Source organism: Phaethon aethereus, assembly GCF_964289735.1.
Source record: "Phaethon aethereus genome assembly, chromosome: 17".
Taxonomy (NCBI): Eukaryota; Metazoa; Chordata; class Aves; order Phaethontiformes; family Phaethontidae; genus Phaethon; species Phaethon aethereus.
This window is the reverse complement of record NC_138593.1, coordinates 1,132,746-1,150,329: the sequence shown is the minus strand read 5'-3', so window position 1 is coordinate 1,150,329 and position 17,584 is coordinate 1,132,746. Positions and strand designations below refer to the sequence as shown.

At 59.7% G+C, this 17,584-nt stretch overlaps 1 protein-coding gene across 1 annotated transcript in view; it reads left to right on the top strand.

Moving 5' to 3' along the window:
• Positions 1-17,584, top strand: part of MYO18B (myosin XVIIIB) — a gene marked incomplete at both ends in the record, with an annotated part of 71,792 nt that overhangs the window by 49,656 nt on the left and 4,552 nt on the right. The window contains 4 exons of the mRNA XM_082007830.1: positions 556-741; positions 11,369-11,502; positions 12,702-12,743; positions 13,485-13,646. Coding sequence (XP_081863956.1) covers positions 556-741; positions 11,369-11,502; positions 12,702-12,743; positions 13,485-13,646 — 524 coding nt within the window. The remainder of the gene's footprint in view (positions 1-555; positions 742-11,368; positions 11,503-12,701; positions 12,744-13,484; positions 13,647-17,584) is intronic.

The following is a 17,584-nucleotide window of genomic DNA, read 5'->3' as shown; positions in this document are numbered from 1 at the left end:
AGGACGTCGGGCTCAGCCACAATATTTCGCTGTCCCCGTTAATCAGCACGTCTCCTGACTCCCCAGGATATGTTTTTAACTGTCACTTCTTCCCCGAGCCGCACTGCCCAAATGAGCCCAGCCCAGGGGCAAAGGAAAATGCTCTCGTGCCCCCAAAGCAGCAGCCGGCTCCGTGGGAGCCCTGGGGGACGCGGCGCGGCGCCCGCGAGGCTGCGTGGCAAGCGTCGCACCGCGAGCTGTGCCGCACCGCCGCGGCCCTCGCCACTGCTCCCCTTCCTCCAAGGAAGGGCCGGCAGCCCTGGGGGATGGCGCTGCCTGCTGTAGTGTGGGCAGAGCTGGGCGCAGGCACGGGCTGGCTCCTGGCGTCCGCACCCGCCGCAGGTAGCCGCCGCCACTCGCAAGGTTTCAGGGCGATGCTTGGTACGGTGATAACAGTGCCCGGCTGTGCGGCACGGGTCGGGGAGGGAGTGCTCCCCACATCGCTTGCTGCTTGTGGAGAGCTTCGTAACTCCTCGCCTCCGCCTCCCTTGCTTCACCTCGCACCCTTCTCCCCAGGTGCTGGTGCTGCGCCTGCGAGACAGCATCATAAAGATGGGCGAGGAGCTGGAGAAGGCGGCCGAGTCGGAGGCGCGGGAGAAGGAGAGCACCAGGTACTACCAGAGGAGGATGGAGGAGATGAAGGCTGACATGGATGAGCTGGTGCAGAGGGAGCTGGAGTCCAGCCGCCGGCGCGTGGAGCTGGTAAGGGGGTGCTGCCCCCGCGGGCTCGCGCGGCCCCAGGGCCACGGGGCGGGGGTTGCTGCCCAGATTGGCCCGAGGGTCCTGGAAAAGTCATTTTCCACGTGGTGCTTTGTGTGCTCTGTGTTTGGAGCTGGAGCTGGCCGATTTGCTGGCCCCCACGCAGGCAGCCGTGTTTCCTGGGCTCTTCCCCCACGGCTGCCCCCGGTCTTGCTAATGTCGGGGTGTCGGGCTCGGCTTGGCGAGCAGAGCTGGGGAGCGCTCAGAGGGGCAGTGAATTGTTTCACATCCCAGCAGCCCCAAACCTTTGAACCGAAGCCGTTATTGAGGCACCTCGCGTTTCATTTCTCCACAGCCGGGCTGGCAGCCCGGGCAGTCCCTCTGCCCCGCTTTTTGTGCCAAGAAGGAGGTTGCTTTGCCCGCTGAGCTCCAGGAACCGCTGGGGAGCTGCTCAGGTCATTCCTGCACCTCCTTGCGCTGGTTTTCCTCGGGTCGGGCAGAACCACAGCAGGGCCGAGCGTTCGCCCGGCACGGGGGAAATGCCCCGTCCTCCTGCCAGCCCCCCGCGTGCCGAAAGCCGGCCGCGTGGCTCGGCGTGCCGCGGCTCAGCCCCAGCGCCAGCTCCTCGCAGTGCTGCCGGCTTTGCCAAATAACCCTGCTGCGGCGTGGCGGCGTCAGGCAGTGCCGACAAGCAAATAGCCTGCTCTGCACGCGCAAAGCCCCGGCCGGGTTTGGAGTGCGGCAGAAATAGATTCACCTTCATTTTCCCGTCCTCTGTGAGCATCTCTTTCGTGTTGTTTTTTCCAGTAAACAAAAGGGAAGCCTTGCTTCCAAGCAGTAATTGAAAGATATTGCATTTCTGCTGGCAGCACAGCCACATTAGAAGCGCTTATTTTATCAATAATCTTTTATTTAACAATCAAGGAGATTTCAGCATTTATTTTGCCCCGAGGCTGCCAGCCTGTCTGAAGGGAACGGTGCTTTAGTGTGAATTATTCCACATCACTTGCCTGTGCCGTGAACAGGCTCCGTCCTTGCTCCACCGCCCTGAATCCTGCGTGCCCTGGCTGCCGGGACACCCCTCCGGGCACGAAACGAGTCTCCCCTCCAGGTCGGAGTCGTGCAGCCACCGATGCTCTTTGGGGTCATGACGTTTTAAAACCAGATGCTTTGCTGGGTGTGCCCCGTGTGCCCGCCCGCCCCGAGCGTGCCGAGCAGCCCCCCGGGCTGCAGGGCTGGCCGCTGGGCTTGCGGCAGCCCACCCCGGGGCCGGGTCCCCCCGCCCTCCCTGCGGGCGCCGAGGGGGGGACTGCGTGTGTAGTGCAGCTTTGTGAGAAACACGGTGTTTTGGAACACAGATGCACTGTCTGTTAGGCCACGGGTGGGTTCTTTTAACTGTGTCTTTGCATTTGTGCATATATTTTTAGAAGCTTTCCAAATGTTTCCGACGGGGATGTGAATGACGGGTGTAGCAGGATACTTGGTCTTTTTCGCACGCTCCTGTCCTCGCAAGTGAGGTTTGCAAAGAAGGCTGAATGGGATTTTAGAGGCTGGAACAAGACACAACCCCCCCATAAACAGACAAACTCCTAAGCCCGTACTGAGGGGTCTGGGTTTCTCAGGACCTGCTGCAGCGGGGGCAGCAGGAGGGAGCCAGGCAAGCCCTGCAGTGGGTGAGCTCCCCGAGACACATCCCACCAGCCCCGGGTTCCTCCCCACCGGCATGTAGCAGCCGGTCAGGGCGATGGCTCCGCAGGAACCGGGGCTCCGTGAGCCCCCCGTGGCGCAGCCGCGTCAGGAGCCCGGGGCGGCCGCGCGGAGCATCACGGCGTTCCCCGCCAGCAGAGGCATTCCCCCAGACCGCGCGTACTCTTAACGGCGCTTAAATAAAATATCGCGGGAGAGCCGTGATCACAGAGCCCAGCCGTGCTTGTCGGGCAGCTGGCGGAGGGCATCAATAGTTAATAGAAAGCAACTTACAGCTCTGCTCCTGTTAAATCCCCCATCAATTATAAATACTGCATGAATTATTCACTTAACATTACTTAAGTCATGGTCTGTACCTAACAATTTTTTTTTATTTATTTAAACAAACAGTCGCGAGGTTGTGGACTTGCCAGGCGCTGTCGGGGTTTAAGCGATGCATCAAAGGGTCAAATTCATTGTACAGATTGGGTTAGAAATCCCGTCTTGTTTCCTGGGCTCCTAAAAGCTGGTGCCTGCACGTAAGGTATTTGATTCTCACAGCTCGTATTTATCCGTGGTGGAGGCACTTGGAAATCCTGTCCACACCTTCGGCTGTTTTCATCCCTCCCTCATTTTTGACCCAGCTTTGGGCAGTCAGGAGGCAGAAGCTTCCTTGTGCTCACGGCATTCACAGGCAGCAGGGGAAACCCAGCAAGAAGCAGGGATGAGAGCTGGAGAGCTGGCTGCCAGGCAGATGGCTCTGCCCTATGAATTTTGTAAGAAGAACGGGTTTTGAAGACTTTCCAAGCCCGGTGCCATCGTAGCGAGGGAGGCATGTTTCCTAACGGCGGGGGTAGTACTTGGCCCTGGTTGTCTCTGTCTTTGCTCTGGTTGCATGTACCTAATTTCCTCTGTGGAGTTGCAGATCCTCTTCTGATAAAATCTGGATCCCAGCCTGAAACAGCTCCTTGTTCCTCAGCTGCTCTGCTGACACCCGGAGCTTGACGGGCGAGACTCAGGCGCCCGGTCCCCGCGGGCCACAGCAGAATCTGCGTCGCGGCAAGAAGCGAGAGATGGATTTCCAACTTAGAGTCACTCATGGGGAGCTTGAAAACAAGCCCTGGTCTCTTTGCTCATCGTGGACGCACGCACGCTTGTGCTTGTCCCCATACAAGCGTCCCGCGGTGAAGCCGCCTGTGCTGCCATCGCTGCCGCTGGGACCAGCCGCCGGCTGGGATTTCCCTCCCGAGGCTGCCGTCGGGGCAGGATGGTGCTGGGTGCTGGGCGCGGCTCCTGGCTTTGGTGCCCTAGGGATGGACAGACGGTCCTCCATGAGCATCAGGCAGACAAGGACGTGCTTGCAAGAGGCCTCGTCTCAGCCACTTTGGGTGTCCCCAGCCGTCACTAGGAGCCCTGGGCAGAGGCAGGGGCAGGGCAGGATGCTGCACGAGGACCCTGTCCCATGCCCTGCCTTTCCAGGGCTGTTTTCACAGAGCTTCTGGCAGAGCATCTCCCTCCTTACCTGTGGGGCTGCTGCAGTTAGATGCGAGCTACTAACTAGCCAGGATGGACTAACTCACATTTTAGACAGTAATCCTGCCAGTAGGCACCAAGCGACAGCTAAAAAGCTTAAAGACCCTGTAAGGGGGTGCCTACGGCTGTGCTGCCAATGGCTGAACTGCCTGTACAGCTTGGGTTTCACGGGAGAAGGCAAGTGGCTGCCGGAGCTCAGGGCCGGGAGCTCGGGGCCGGGAGCTCAGCCGCGGGCAGGAGCCCCGGGGTCCCTCCTGCCCTGGGAGGGCCGGTGCCTCCCGCCCGCGTGGGCTGTGCCCGGGCACCTTGCTGGGGTACCCAGGGAAAAGCAGGGGCTGATCCTGCCGGGACGAAGCCCCAGCTGGCAGAGGCATGACGGGCGGCTCCGCCATCCCCCCCGAGCCCCCACCACTGGCACACGCCACGGGGGGCTTGTGGGCTCACTCTTAGAATCAGGTTGCTTTAATGGAGCTGTGAAATTCATCGGCATAATAGTTAAATATTTTTACTGAAAACGGAAGTACAGGTGTGAAGATAGTCTTTGCACTTTTTTTTTTAAAAAAGGTGAGAGTCACAGTGTAAATAACCCTTTTTTCTTGTTTTTATGATGACAGATCTCCTTTGTAATGCAGCCCTGTTATCGCCACGCAGTCCAGTGTGCTGTAGCACATTACAGCCTGTTCTCTAGGATTTTTTTTTTTTTTCATTTGCAAGCTTTAAAGATTTTTTTGGCACTTTCGGTGAACTTGAGAAGCGAAGTGGGAGCTGTTTGTGCCCCCAGCCAGGAATGCCACGCTCCCACCCGGGCAAACCCACAGGTCCCAGCAGGGTCCCAGCCAAACCCTCTGATGCCCCTGCAGCCCCTGGCCCCAGCCCCGCCTGCTCCTTGGTCTTTCGGAGCTGCTTTTTCTTTAAAAACTAATGACTTTGACTAAGTGTAATGACAATTATCATTGAGGGAGCCAGTCCTTAGAGGTGAGGCTGGGTGATGGGGGAGCCGCGAGTGAGAACGCCACCATACACGTGCTAATTAGGCCAATTGTACAGCAGACGTGACTTCTGGTTTGCCGTTAAAGAAGTGAATTCTTCAGGAAATCGTCAGCCCTTGTGGCTGCTCACACCAATTACCGGTAACGCCGGTGTTTGCGAGTGCAGAAAGAGCCGCTCGCCCCGTCTCACTTGAGACTTCAACCGCAGAAATTTTGTCACTTCAAACTTTCCGAAAACCTGCGAGTTAATTGCTTAATTAAAAATAATAATTATTGGTGAAGACTGCAGGTGTACGCTAAATTATTCAAATAGAAGCAATCTAAATTGGACTAATTAGATTACACTTCAGGTGGATGGGAGCTTGCAAAGGTTATGTTGTGACAGCAGAACCGCAAACAAAAATAAAAGACGGCGATGAGGACACGGCTCTGGGTGCTCCGCGGTGCCTGCCTTGGCATCCTTTACAGTCCCATAAATGATGTCACTACTGGTTTTGCTTGACTCTTTTTAACTTGTCTTCAAATGCTTCCAAGACAAAATTAGATGAAAAAAAAACTTCAAGAAAAAGAGGTTTTAGAACCTGTTTCCCAGCGAAGGAATGAGAGCACAGCCAGGATGTGGAGAGGCAGGGGGGTGGCGGAGGAGGTAGGGAGCTGCCAGCTGAGATGTCCCCTCTGCCCCTCTTCCCGGGGGGCTCTGGCCAGGGCTGAGGTGCCCCAGCTGCCTGCATCAGCTGCTGAGGGCTGGAGCATCTTTTTCTGGCCGTTGGAAAATCAAATTGGCTGGTGAGCCACAGGAGCGATGCTCAGGAAGCGGCTGGGCAGCGGGATGTCCCTGCGCAGGGACAGAGCAGGGTGGCATCCCCCCGGGAGCAGGACCCCCTGGGAGCTGCCAGCCCCCGTCTCCTCCTGTCCTTGCCGGCTGTCCTTGCCCCGTGCAGAGCCCGCGCTCGTCTTGACCTCTCGTGCCGCGGTGCTGGGTGACAGCCCTGCCGCCGTGTCGCGCCGGCAGCAGGGTGCCGCGGTGCCGGGGGCTGTGCCCTCATCACCCCTCCCTCAGCTTTCTCTTGTCTGGGTACCCACGAAGAGGCAACGATACTTCCCCTTTGCAGCAAAACTCTTCCTTTCCAAGCTGTCCCTGCAGTGAGAGCGGGGCGGGTGGTCTGGGGGCTGCAGGGACCCCGGGCAGGACCGGTGCAGCGGAAGGGCTGTATGAAACGCAGGGGAAGGCGGCCGGCAGGCCAGACCCGCTGCTGAGCGCCCGGCTCTGACACTCGCAGTAGGAATTAATTTTTTGGCAATGTAACTCATGTTGTCGGGGTCTTTCCAGCACGGGATGTGCAGCAGCACCCTCAGGCGAGGCAGGAGTCTAGGCTGTAAGCGCCAGCATCTCGGCATGGGTTTGCTATGTGCTGACCATCGCCAAGCGACCTCCTGTCCGCCTTGTCTTAAGAGAGCCTTTAATTCTAACTGTCAGCAGAAACAAACCCCAGCTTTCCGAAAGAAATGCTTTTGACCTGCCGGGGGAGCAGTGCCGTCGGGTTTTGGGAGTGCTGTGCTCTGGGGCGATCTTTCCTCCGATACACTGTGAATGGGAGAATCTGGTTTGGAAATGTATGCAAAACCAGGCAGAACATATATTTTATTTATTGATTATAAAATATACATCAGCCGGGGTTTCTGAGCTGGTCAGGCTGGTTTCTGCTGTGCATGACTGACCGGTTTGGTGGAAGGAGCCAGATATGCTGGTGCCAGCGGGGACCGGGGTTTAACGGCAGAGGATGCTCCGGAGCAGAAGTGCTCTCGGCGCTCGTTTGGGAAGCCGGTGCACCCTTCCCTCGCTCACGGCTGGTGCCACGTCCCCATCTCGCCCCACGCTCCCGGTGCCACGGCCGGGCGCAGGGGCAGGTTCCTCGCTGGTCAGGAGGGGAGACGTGGTAGGGTCACTGCAAACCGCCGCAAGGCAGGAGGGGAGTTAGCGGAGCTCTTCAGTGAAAAATCAACGTACAGGTAGAGCAAAGGACCGTTAATTCTGCTTCACCGTCTCTGGCGTGTGGCAGTAACTGTCACCCCTTGCTGGGGCGCTGGGGCTTCTGGCAAGTCTGGTGCCTGCTGCCTTGCGAAGGAGGAGGCAACGATCCGTGCTTCTGCGTGGGAGGAGGAGGGAGCGTGCTTCCAAGGGCTGGTGTGAGCGGGATGGGGACCCCTTTGGCAGCGCAGACCCTTGCTGCCCGGCATCTCCGGCGCTGGCCCCCCGCCCGGCGGCTGGGGGATTCTCACCCTGAGCAAACAGCCCCCCCCCGTCTGCGGGATCCCTTTTGGGGAGGCGTGGGGCTCCCGCGGGGCAGCACGGCTCCCGGCACGCCGTGGGCTGGCAAGAGCAGCGCGGCTGAGGTGTATGTGTGTGGTCAGGAATGAAATGCCCCCCCGGATCAGTTTGCCGCGCAGTGCCTGTTAGACCCCTGTGGACGCTAAAGAGTAGCGGAAGAAGAAATCTCATAAGCAGGTGAAAAATTGCTGCCTTACTCCCCGGGCACCGCGCAGCCTGAGGGCAGCTGCTCCAGCCTTCGCCCCCTCCCTGGGGAGGTGGGAAGGGCTGATGCCCCCGGCAGCCGATGCTTTATAAGCCCCGTTCGTCGGCGCAGCTCCTCTGGTTGCAGCCCCCCGCGGCCGTCCGGCATCCCCGTCAGCAGCAGCACCCGCCGCAGCGCAGCTCGGGGGCCCCGGTAACAGGCCCTTAACGATGAGTAACGCAGGCAAAATGATGTGCGAGTCACCTTTCCTCCCCCCAGGCCCCGCTGCGGCGCGGCGCATCGCTCCGGTCCCCGGCAGCCTCTCCTTCGGCGTCGCGTGTGGTCTCTTGCGCGTGGCGAAGGGCAGCGGCCGGCTGGCTCTGGCGGTGGCCACCGAGTCCAAACACCAGGGAAGCTGGGAAGGGGGAGGGCAGGTCCTTGTGTGCTCGAGCGAGGTGGGGGCTGCCGAGGCTGGGGGTGCCGGCGGGGTGCAGCAAGGCCGGTGCCTCCGCACGGGTGGGGGAGGACGGGCTCATCCCCCCGTGCTTCAGCAGAGCCCCACAAGCAGGCGGGTCGTGAGTTTTCTCCATAAATGCATTTCCCCTTCTTTTCCCCCCTTTTCTGCTCAGAGGAAACAACAAGCCGGCAACGCTCGGCGGTTCGCCCTGCGTGAGGATGTAAATGCTCAGGCCAGTTGCTGTATTAAAAGGGAAACGCTTCTTGCATTTACATTTAGATTGAAATAACGTGTGTCAAAAGTGTCTAATCGCTCCCTGGGATAACAGTGGCCTGATGCTGGGACCATTCTTGTCAGTTTATACCGTGAATTTAGCTTTTTCTGCATTTGAGATTTAATTATATTGACCTAATTATTCCCTTCCTTGAGACAATTGTATGGTACAGAGTAAAAGGTAAAGTGCCTCCGTGCACGAGATCCGGGATCGAGCACTGGGCCGGGTGGGACGTGGGGTCCGCAGCCTCCCCCCCGGAGCGCCGTCCTCATGAGCACAAGGCTACCGACGCAGCTGCTCCGTGGCTCCGTAAGCTTGAGCCTTTCTGTTTTGCGCTGATTTGAGCCCAGAATGCTGAGCAGCACATTTACCGGGAGCATTTCCCCTCGCTTTGCCCCTGGCCCGGCCGCGGCTCTGCCGGCCTCCTCCTCCTCCTCGCTGGCTGCAGCATCCTCAGGAGCTGCGGCTGTGCTGAGCCCGTGCTGAAATTGGGCACAGAAACTGAGCGGTACCGTTTCTCTTCCCCACGTCTTGCGGCAGGTTTATACCACCAGAACTCGCTTTACAGTAACTCCTGAGCTCCGAGCGCCCAAATTCACTTCGGGCACAGGCTCGTGCAAGTCACTGGGCAGAGAGCGAGCGTGGCGCAGCCCCCGGTGGGTCCCTGTGACGGGCGCTTTCCTCTGCGTTTGACCAGCCCGGCTACCCGGGGCGGTGGCGGCGGCGGCGGCAGCTCTGCCGGAAGGGGTCTGGTTTAGCAACATCGTTGTGCTTGAGCGGTGTCGATTCTCATTAAGAAACAGGTTTTTTCAGACTTTACGTTCAAATGGCCACTCGCGTGGCGTGTGGGCGGGGGACCCCAAGGTTACCCACGGTGCGAAGCGCCCATGGCCGTGCAGTCCCCGAAGTGCCCCCGGTGCCCTGCGCAGCCCCCTCCCACGGCTGCTGGGCTCCTCCCTGCCGCGCAGCGTGGGTGCCACGGACCGTGGGCGCCCAGAGACCGGGGCATCCCCGAGCGGAGCCGGGCTGGAGCCCCGGCTTGGTGGCACCAGCCCCGCGGTGGTCCCGTTTCTCTCGGCTCTCCCGCGCTGTCGTGCGGAAGGCAGCGGGGCCGGGGGGACCCCAGCAGCCGCTGGGACACGCTGTTTGCGGCTCTCGCAGCTGCACCCGGGGGATTTTGCTTGTCAGTGGCCAGAGCAAGCGGGGCCGGGGTGCCCGGAGGGGTGCGCTGCGTGCCCGGCTGCCTCCCTGCCCCGCACTGTCAGGTGAATCATGGCAGAACGGAATTAAATGCAGCCACTGAACTATGTTTAATTTGTGCCGTATCCTGCAGCTGAGGAACTAGTTCAATAGAGATTCTTATCAGCTGGCTTGAAGGGTTGAGCTTTTTATCTAGCGGTTGTTTTACTGCCTGGTCTCGCAGTCGCGAATAGCTGAACACAGGCATGTAGCCAGCTGGGGCTTGGGGCTCTCCCCCCTTGGGCTTTTCTTCTCTCGGGGGCCAGCGTTTCACTGCATGCCCCCTCCCGAGCCCCCGGCCGCTCGCGGGGCCGACCCCGGCGCGGGGAGCGACTCTGCCGCCCGGGCGGTGGGCCGTCCCCACGCGACTCGGAGCGGCATCCGTGGCAAAACGGTCCTTCCCCCCCGGCCTTTGCCTGAGCCGGGAGGGAAGCAAAGGGCTCGGAAGCGCCAAGTTTCGGAAAGCTTCTCGGCAGCGTTCAGGCTTTTACCGATATCGGCGCCTTTCCAGAGGCAGCTGTGACGCTGTGCAACCCGAACTGGGATATTTCTTTGCATGTTTTTATCAACCGAAGTGCTCTTCCCCTCAGGCCTGTGCGCCCGGTGATTCCAGGGCTTTTCATTATTTACTCCGACAGTCTGCCGGCTCCTGCTCCGCGGCCTGTCGCAGCCCGCGCTGCAAATCATCTCTCACCTTGTCACCGCCGCGATGGCAATTTTACAGCTGGCAGCTTCAATCACGGTGGACGTGCAGCTCGCGCTCGCTCTCCTTCTCTCTCCGCCGTGTGATGGCTCAGAAAATGGCACAAAGGTTTCCTTCCTCGCTGAAAGGACTTGGAATCCGATGAGCACGGTGGAGCTCAGCTGCGGCGAGCGCGCAGTGCCGGGTCGGCGTCCTCGGTGCGCCGCGAGGCCGCGAGGCTGCGGCTGATGCTGGGACCGCAGAGCCATCCGGGTTGTGCCGCTCGTCTGGCTTTTTTCCCGGGGGTTTAAATTACAAATTGAGTTTCTGGTTTCTCTTATCAGCTCCAGTGTCTCTGAAAAGAGCTTTGTTTCCAAGCAGGAGCGCGGTAGCTGTGAGTGGGGGAGCAGCCCCGGAACGCCCGGGAGCATCCCCGCGGTCTGTGCCCCGCTCTGTCCCCGGCAGGGCCGTGGTGCTCTCACACCGGGGGGTTAGTGTTTAGTATCGGACGTACTCGTTTGGTACGTCGGCATTACGTTGTGGTTTAGCAGAGCGATACGGCGCTGTACTGAAGGCACAGCACAGGCGCAACACGGCAGCTGCAACATGCACCCGAGTCGCTGCACAGACGTGATGCCCGTCCCCGGTCTCTATACGCTCGCCGCCGTGGCATCCCCAGCTGCCGGGAAGGGATGTGCGGGTTGAAGCCAGCTCAAGCCCGTTGCTCTCATCAAAGTTGGTTTTATTACTTGTCCAGGTTTTATACTCGATGTTGGGCTGAGCCAGATATGTGCTTCCCTCGCGCTGGTCTGGCTGGCTCAGAAGGACATCGCTGCCTGCTCGTCATCTCCGGGAAGGGTGTTTGTACAACCCAATGACGCCCTGGTACAGCCGTGTGCCTAAAACCAAGGTCACCCTCCCCTCCGCGGAGTAAAGTTCAGTTTCTGCTCGGTAATTGCCAGTGGCTCCTTACATTCTGCCCAGCACCTGGGATTTTTGGCTCATCTCCCCTGAGCCTTTTCCCGTCGTGGGAGGCGTTGGTCAGCCGCGGAGGGGTTCAGCTTCGTTTGCTCCGCTTCTCGTGTAAGGTGAAGTTTGCGTTTCATGCGCTCTTGCCTGTGCCACAGGGCGCAGCGGCAGGTAGCCAGCCCTGGCAGGGCACGGGGAGCAGCGGGGTGGGGGAGTTTCAGCAGACGCCTCGGGCGGTTCGGGGTGCCACGTCGGGGTGCGGGCGCTCACCCGGTGCCGTCTGCGCAGGAGCAGGAGCTGGCGGAGCTGGCGGCGGTGCGGCAGGTCCTGCAGGCTGACCTGGGGACCTCCATCCGGCGCATCGCAGACCTGCAAGCGGCCCTGGAGGAGCTGCGGTCCAGCGACGAGGGCGATGGCGAGAGGTGAGGCGAGGAGCGCGGAGGGGCTGCGGGGGGCCGTGGGGGCTGCGGGGGCTGCAGAGGGGCAGGCTCAGGCGCTTTGTGGCGGGGAAGGATGCTGCGCTGTGCAAGGGCAGGGTGGCTGGGGCCGCGCGTCTGCATCCCCGAGTGTTTTCGCTGCAGCAGCACATGTTTATGAACACGGAACTTCACGTTCATGAAAGGTTCCATGAAAAAAGCATCACCCTTAGGATCATACTGTGTGGCCCAGCTTAAAGTAAGCAAAAAGGGTGGAAATAGCTCGATAAGCGGAGCAAGCTCCCAGCCCCAGCGGCGTGGCGCGTGCTGCTGCGCGTCAGCGGGTGCCCCAGCACTGGATTTATGGATTGAGAATCCTGCGCTTTGTTCAGCCACGGGAGCTGGGGGGCTGGAGGAGCCAGTGAAGCTGGGCGGGTTAGGTAGAAGCTTTTACTAGGAAAAAATGGGGGGAAAATTCCAGTGAATTTGTCAGGTGTTATTTCTACAGCCCTCCAGTTTTCCCCTCTGCTACACTGCTAAAGGGGCATCGTGACAAATGGAGACAAAATAAGTAAATGCATTTTAAAAAGACAAAGCGGAGGTGTGCTTGTCACCATGCCATGAGGAGAGGTTTTTCTTTATGTAGTGATTAAACCAGAGAAGGGCGAGATAGAAACCATGACCTCAGAAATTTGCTCCTTCATTAAAAACAAAGGTGATTGCCAATACAATTGACACATTAGCGGGAGGTGAGAAGCGCTTCCCGGCAGGGACGTCCGCAGCTGCGCGTGCAGGAAAAGCGGTGTATTTTGCTCCCTGCCCTTCGCCGGCACGGGCGCGGCGTTCTGCGAGCGCAAACGTAACCTACGCCGCAGCAGCACCCACGTCTGCGATGGGGGAGCGGGCACCGGGGTCCCGTTTGCAGCCTGAGCAGCGCAGGGAGCATGTGGGAGAGCTTTAGCCGTGCGGCGCGCGGCAGCTGGCGCTGCCGCCGGCCCTGCCGCAGCTCTGCTGGGGCTGTCGGGGGGCCACGCTGCCTGGCTCAGGCAAAGCCCTGCTCCGACCGTACCGGCTGCCGGAGCAGCAAGCTCTGACACGGTTAGTCTGGGAAGTTCCCTTCTCGTCGGACCCGCGCGGTGGCTTCGGGGAGGCCGTGCGAGCCGTCGGCAGCGCCACGGCCCACTCTCTCTTTTTGTCCCTTGCAGCGCGCAGACGGCGCGGGAGCCGCTCTGCTCCGGGAGAGAGACGTGAGTGAGCCCTGGGGAGCTGCTGGCCGAAGGGCAGGAGCCCGCGCCCGGCTGGGCGATGGGCTGCGGACCACCAGCTGCCCGCCGCGTGCCGAGGCACCGCGCTCCGCGCGGGCACAGACGGGCTTTCGGATGCGCTGGCTCTGCGTGCCCCGTGCCCGCCGACCCGCTCGCTTTCCCTTTGAGCTCTGTCTGCTAAACGGGCGGGATGCCCGCACTGCTCCGGGCTGCACTTTGAGAATATGAAGCTTTGAAGGAAAACAGAGATCCTAAAGGCTTTAATCTGCCGCAGCTGGAGTGCGGGCTCCCGGCAGGTGGGCAGGGGTAGCTCCGGCCCCGGGGGAGCCCAGGGGCACGTAGGGCACACTGGGGTGCCCAGGGTCACGCTGGCTCTGCCACTGCAGCTCCGGTCCCGGGGCACTGCGGGCAGCAGCAGGGTTTTCCTGGCCGCTGTCTGCGGGCTACAGGGCGCTTACAAAAGCACGAGGGAAGTCGTTAACGGCAGCAGCAATGGCACGAGGACCAGGTTGCCTGGGAAGGTTTGTTTTATCCGATCCGAGGCGCTGCCACAAAACAGCCGGAGCAGAGCCCACCAGCTGGAGCTGCTGTTGCTGGAGCTGTGAAGGAGCCCCCAGCCCGTGCCCGGCCTCACCCTCACACGTGCTCCAGGACCCCTTCCCAGTGCCACCAGCCCTCTTGCCTGTGCGTGTGGAGCTAACGGGGTCTCATCTCTCCCTGCAGGGATGCCTGCTCCAGCATCGGCTCCACGCTCAGTCTGGAGCCCACAGAGAGCATCAAGTCCTGGCCGGGATCATCTGGAGGCTGGTCTTCCCCGGCGGGTGCCAGCGTGGCCGGGAGCCTCTCGGCACAGCTCGTCGGCAGCCGCAGCACCCAAGGCCCGAGGTAAGGGACCCCCAGGTAAGGGACCCGGGCATGGCCACCTCCAGCGGTGCTGGACGCGTGGCTGCTCCCCCAGCACGGGGTGCCTGCCGCAGCTTTCCTCCGGGGAAATCGCAGGCACTTGGCGCCAGCTCCAGCATCCTGCAGAGGCACGGAGGGCAGAAAAATTCCTTGCAGCAGCAAGCCGTCACAAAGGTCTTTTAAACACTCCTGTATTTTATTTAGAAAAAAAAGAAGTGCGAGAGGCAGGGGTAGGCTGCCGGCCGCGCCGATTTCCCAGTGCTCAGGCGCAGCGAGGTGGCCGCTGGGTAGGAATTTTCCTTTTTCCCTGGAAAAATGAAGTCACCCTTTATGGGTGACGGATCCCGCGGCGCAGTGAGGTGGCACCGCTGCAGTGCCCGCCGCTGCTCGGGGACCGGGAAGCCCCCCCGGCTCATCCGGGGGTGCTGCGGGTGCTGGCGCGGGGACGGCGGGCGCTTCGGCTGTGCTCCTTTCAGGACCTGCAGAAAGGAGGTCGGGGCGACCCGCGGCATTTAAGGTCAAAACATCAAATCAAGGAAGGTAGTCGCTGCCATGCCAGGATCAGTGGAACGCGAGATGAAAGTCGCTACATCAAAAACATGCTTCAAGCAGTATAATATCCCTTGATGTATTCTCTAGAGATAATTTAAAGAGGCGATGCAGCCTATTTGAGGATTTGTATGCCATATGCTCGCCTTTTGCTGCTGAGGAAACAGTATGCATTTATACAGTTCTAATATAAAATATGTTAATTTTTGACGGTGATGCTAATGGGCTGTGAGGGAGTTGGAGAGTGGCCCAAGCACTCGTGTGGCCAAACTGCCTCAGCTCGGTTCCTGCTGCCACCCCGGGGTGCTCAGCAGCAGGGCTGCCCGGGGCTCAGCAGGTGCCCGGGCACCCAGCCCGGATCGAGGCCACCTCCCCTGGGCGCCCATCGGAGGGACCCTCCAGCCCAGAGTTTTACAGACCCACGGTGTTACAGCCGTCCCCGGCACCGCCGGGTCACAGACAAACCAGTTCTTTGAGTTTCGCGTGCGAAGCGATCGCACGGGTTGAGTTTTGAAAAGCCCCGCAAATCAGGGTCTGGTGGCTGCGTCTCAGCGGGGAGGTGGGGACAGCGGAGGGCAGAGGGGCTCCTCGGAGGCTTGGGAGAGCCGAGGGTGAGCGGAGATGGAGCTCTGAGCGCTGGGGCCGGAGCAGTGCGGAGCCGAAGCGGCTCCAGAGAGCATCATCCCCACCTGGGGAAGGTGGTTTCTCTACTCGGCGTGCAACGATCTGCAAAGCAACAGCTTTGTGACAAACAAAAACCTGCCTTTTTGCATAATGCGTGATCTGCAGCATCGATTGCCGTGGGAGGAGGTGGCAGCTGGCAGTGCACACGGGTGGAAAACCCACCAGCCGAATTCACAGTGGGCAGGACTGGCGGCACCCCTGCCTGCAGCCCTGGCGGGACGTGCATCCCTATTTTCCCGGCTTTTCCCCCCATACCCCTGGAAGCGGGGTGGGGGCCAGGCTGGCGCGTGGCACAGCTCGCTGCGGCAGCCGCCCGCTCCCCGTCCGTGTGCAGGTCCGGAGAGGGGCGCGCCGGGCGGGCAGGGTTTGACAGGGTTTGCGGACTGCCACTTCACCGCCGGATTAGTGCTGACCTCCCTGCTCCGATTCGGGTGAGATCTGTCCCCACTGCATTCCCCTGCTTTGTACAGTAAATTAACTATTGCCAGAATTAATTTTCTGAAGAGCAAATCCCCCGGCAGTGGACACCTCGAGAGTGCTCGAGCGGTTTGAAGCGGCCCATTGCTGATACAAAGCAGAATTTAAGGGTGGTCAGACAGGGCTGGGACCTGCGGGGAGGGGTGATGGGTGGGAGCCCCGAGAGCAGCCGGCCGAGCTCGCTGAGACCCCGCGCCCCACTGCAGCACCCATCAGAAAAGTAATTCCTCAGTACCGCTTACAGGTCTTTGGTCCAAATAAGCCAGCTCTGATCATAAATGTATGGCAGCGCATCAGAAGTTATGGCCAATACCGTATTTCTGAGCTGAAATACACTGGATTTATGGTAAAAGGGCAGGTACGTAGGCTTGGGGATTAATAAAAATAACTTACTGGACTGACAGTGGCCGTTGTGAGAGGCAATTTGTACCTAGACCTGGCAACAGCGTGACAACCTGCCTCCGTCCTGGGGGTCACAGGGAGGCGAACCGCAAATCCTGGTGTCGTAGCGGTGTTTGCCCTCAGCTAATCTGAGATGGAAATATTAGTGAGGAGGCTATATGAAATGCAAACAAACAGACGATGAGACTGTTAAGGTAATAAAAATGAGATCAGGGAAATGAGCTCTTCCTTATTAAGATTCCTTTGTCTCACACAAGCACCCAATAGTGAAAAATGAATCTTCCTAGCATTCACTTCTCCGCGCTACATATGGGCTATTTCCTGAACAAACAGCTGCCAAAAGCCAGAGGAAAGCATAGAAGGCTGTTACTGTCCCTGTACTGAGGTACAGGAATGGCCGGTTTGATTAACGTTTTCTTTAATTCTCTGCTATTTAGGTGCTTGTACAAAACGTTGGCCGGCAGGGCTAAGCCTCAATACATACGACACGTCGCAGGGTTGTAACAAACGATCGTTTTTTTCGTAGGAAGCCAGTTCAAAACGTTATGTATTTATTCTGCCCCTCGCCGGGCAGGTCGGGGTTGCACTGACCCTGAGGGAGCGGACCCGCAGCACAGGGCGCTGCCTCCCGGCTCCTGCGTCCCGCGGCACCGCCGCACCCGCGCCCGCGCCGCGCCACCCTCTCCCTTTCCGCTTTGGTAAGTGAAAGCAGGAGCCAGGGTCCCAGGGCTGGTGGGGATCCGACACATTTCTTTTTAAACATTATTGTGTCAAAAGCAAATCATTACATGGGAATTGGGAGCTCTTCCATGGATGACGGTGCGACAAGAAAATCCTCTTCTGACAGAAATTAGGCCCGTCTCTTTTCTCGCCCTGAAATGGAGTTGTCTTGGCTTTATTTATGAGCTACCAGGAAAAGCATCCGAGCCACACTTTCATCCCTGGTCGTGTGTTGCAATGCACGTGTGGATTTTATTGTATAAATTATTTCAACTAGCATAATTGTAATCATGTTAATTGCTATGTAATCTTCGCTAATTACTGTTGTATGTCATTTGCTTTGGTGTGAATGGCACATTGCGGAACTCCGTTTGGCTTACAGATGCCTTCCGAGCTCTGCATCGGGCCCCGCTTCTGCCTTGCCTGGGGAAAAACCACCTCTCCGGCCGAGGCGAGGAGCGGGGTCTCGCTCGGCGGCGGAAGCGTGCCCGCGGCCCTGCTCCCGCCGCGTCGCCCACGCCGGGCTGCTCCGAGGGCTGTCGCGAGCCCTGGGGGTACTGGCGGCACGTCAGCCTTAGCCTGGGGCTTGTGGACCGGCAGAGGATGCTGCCGGATGGCGCAGGACTGCCTCGCACTCGTGCCCTGCCTTGTGAGGAGGCTCGAGGCGGCCAAGAGGCGTTTAGCCCTGATTTTGGGGTGTTTTTTTTGGTAGCCGTCAGGGTAGGGATAAAGGAACGAATGATGAGGACGGGGTGCTGGTGCAGTGGTGTGGGGTCCAGCCGCGGCGGCATGGCTTGACCGGCGATGGGGGACGGCAGCCCAGCCTCCCTGGCCGTGGCAGCCCGGTGGGATGCGGCAGCACCGGCACCAGCCTCTGGGCTTGTTCGGTCAGAAACCTGTTGCACGGGAGAAATTACCTCGTGGTCCTCAGGCTCCTTTTGCAGAAAGTGATTAACAGAAACGGAGGTGTGATTTCAGCGCACCCGGGACGCGGGAGCAGGGGCTGCCGGCGCCGGGGCACGCCGCGGCCGTGGCTGGTGCCGGTGTGGGCGGCAGCTCGGAGCCGCTGCGGGGAGGGTCTGCGGAGG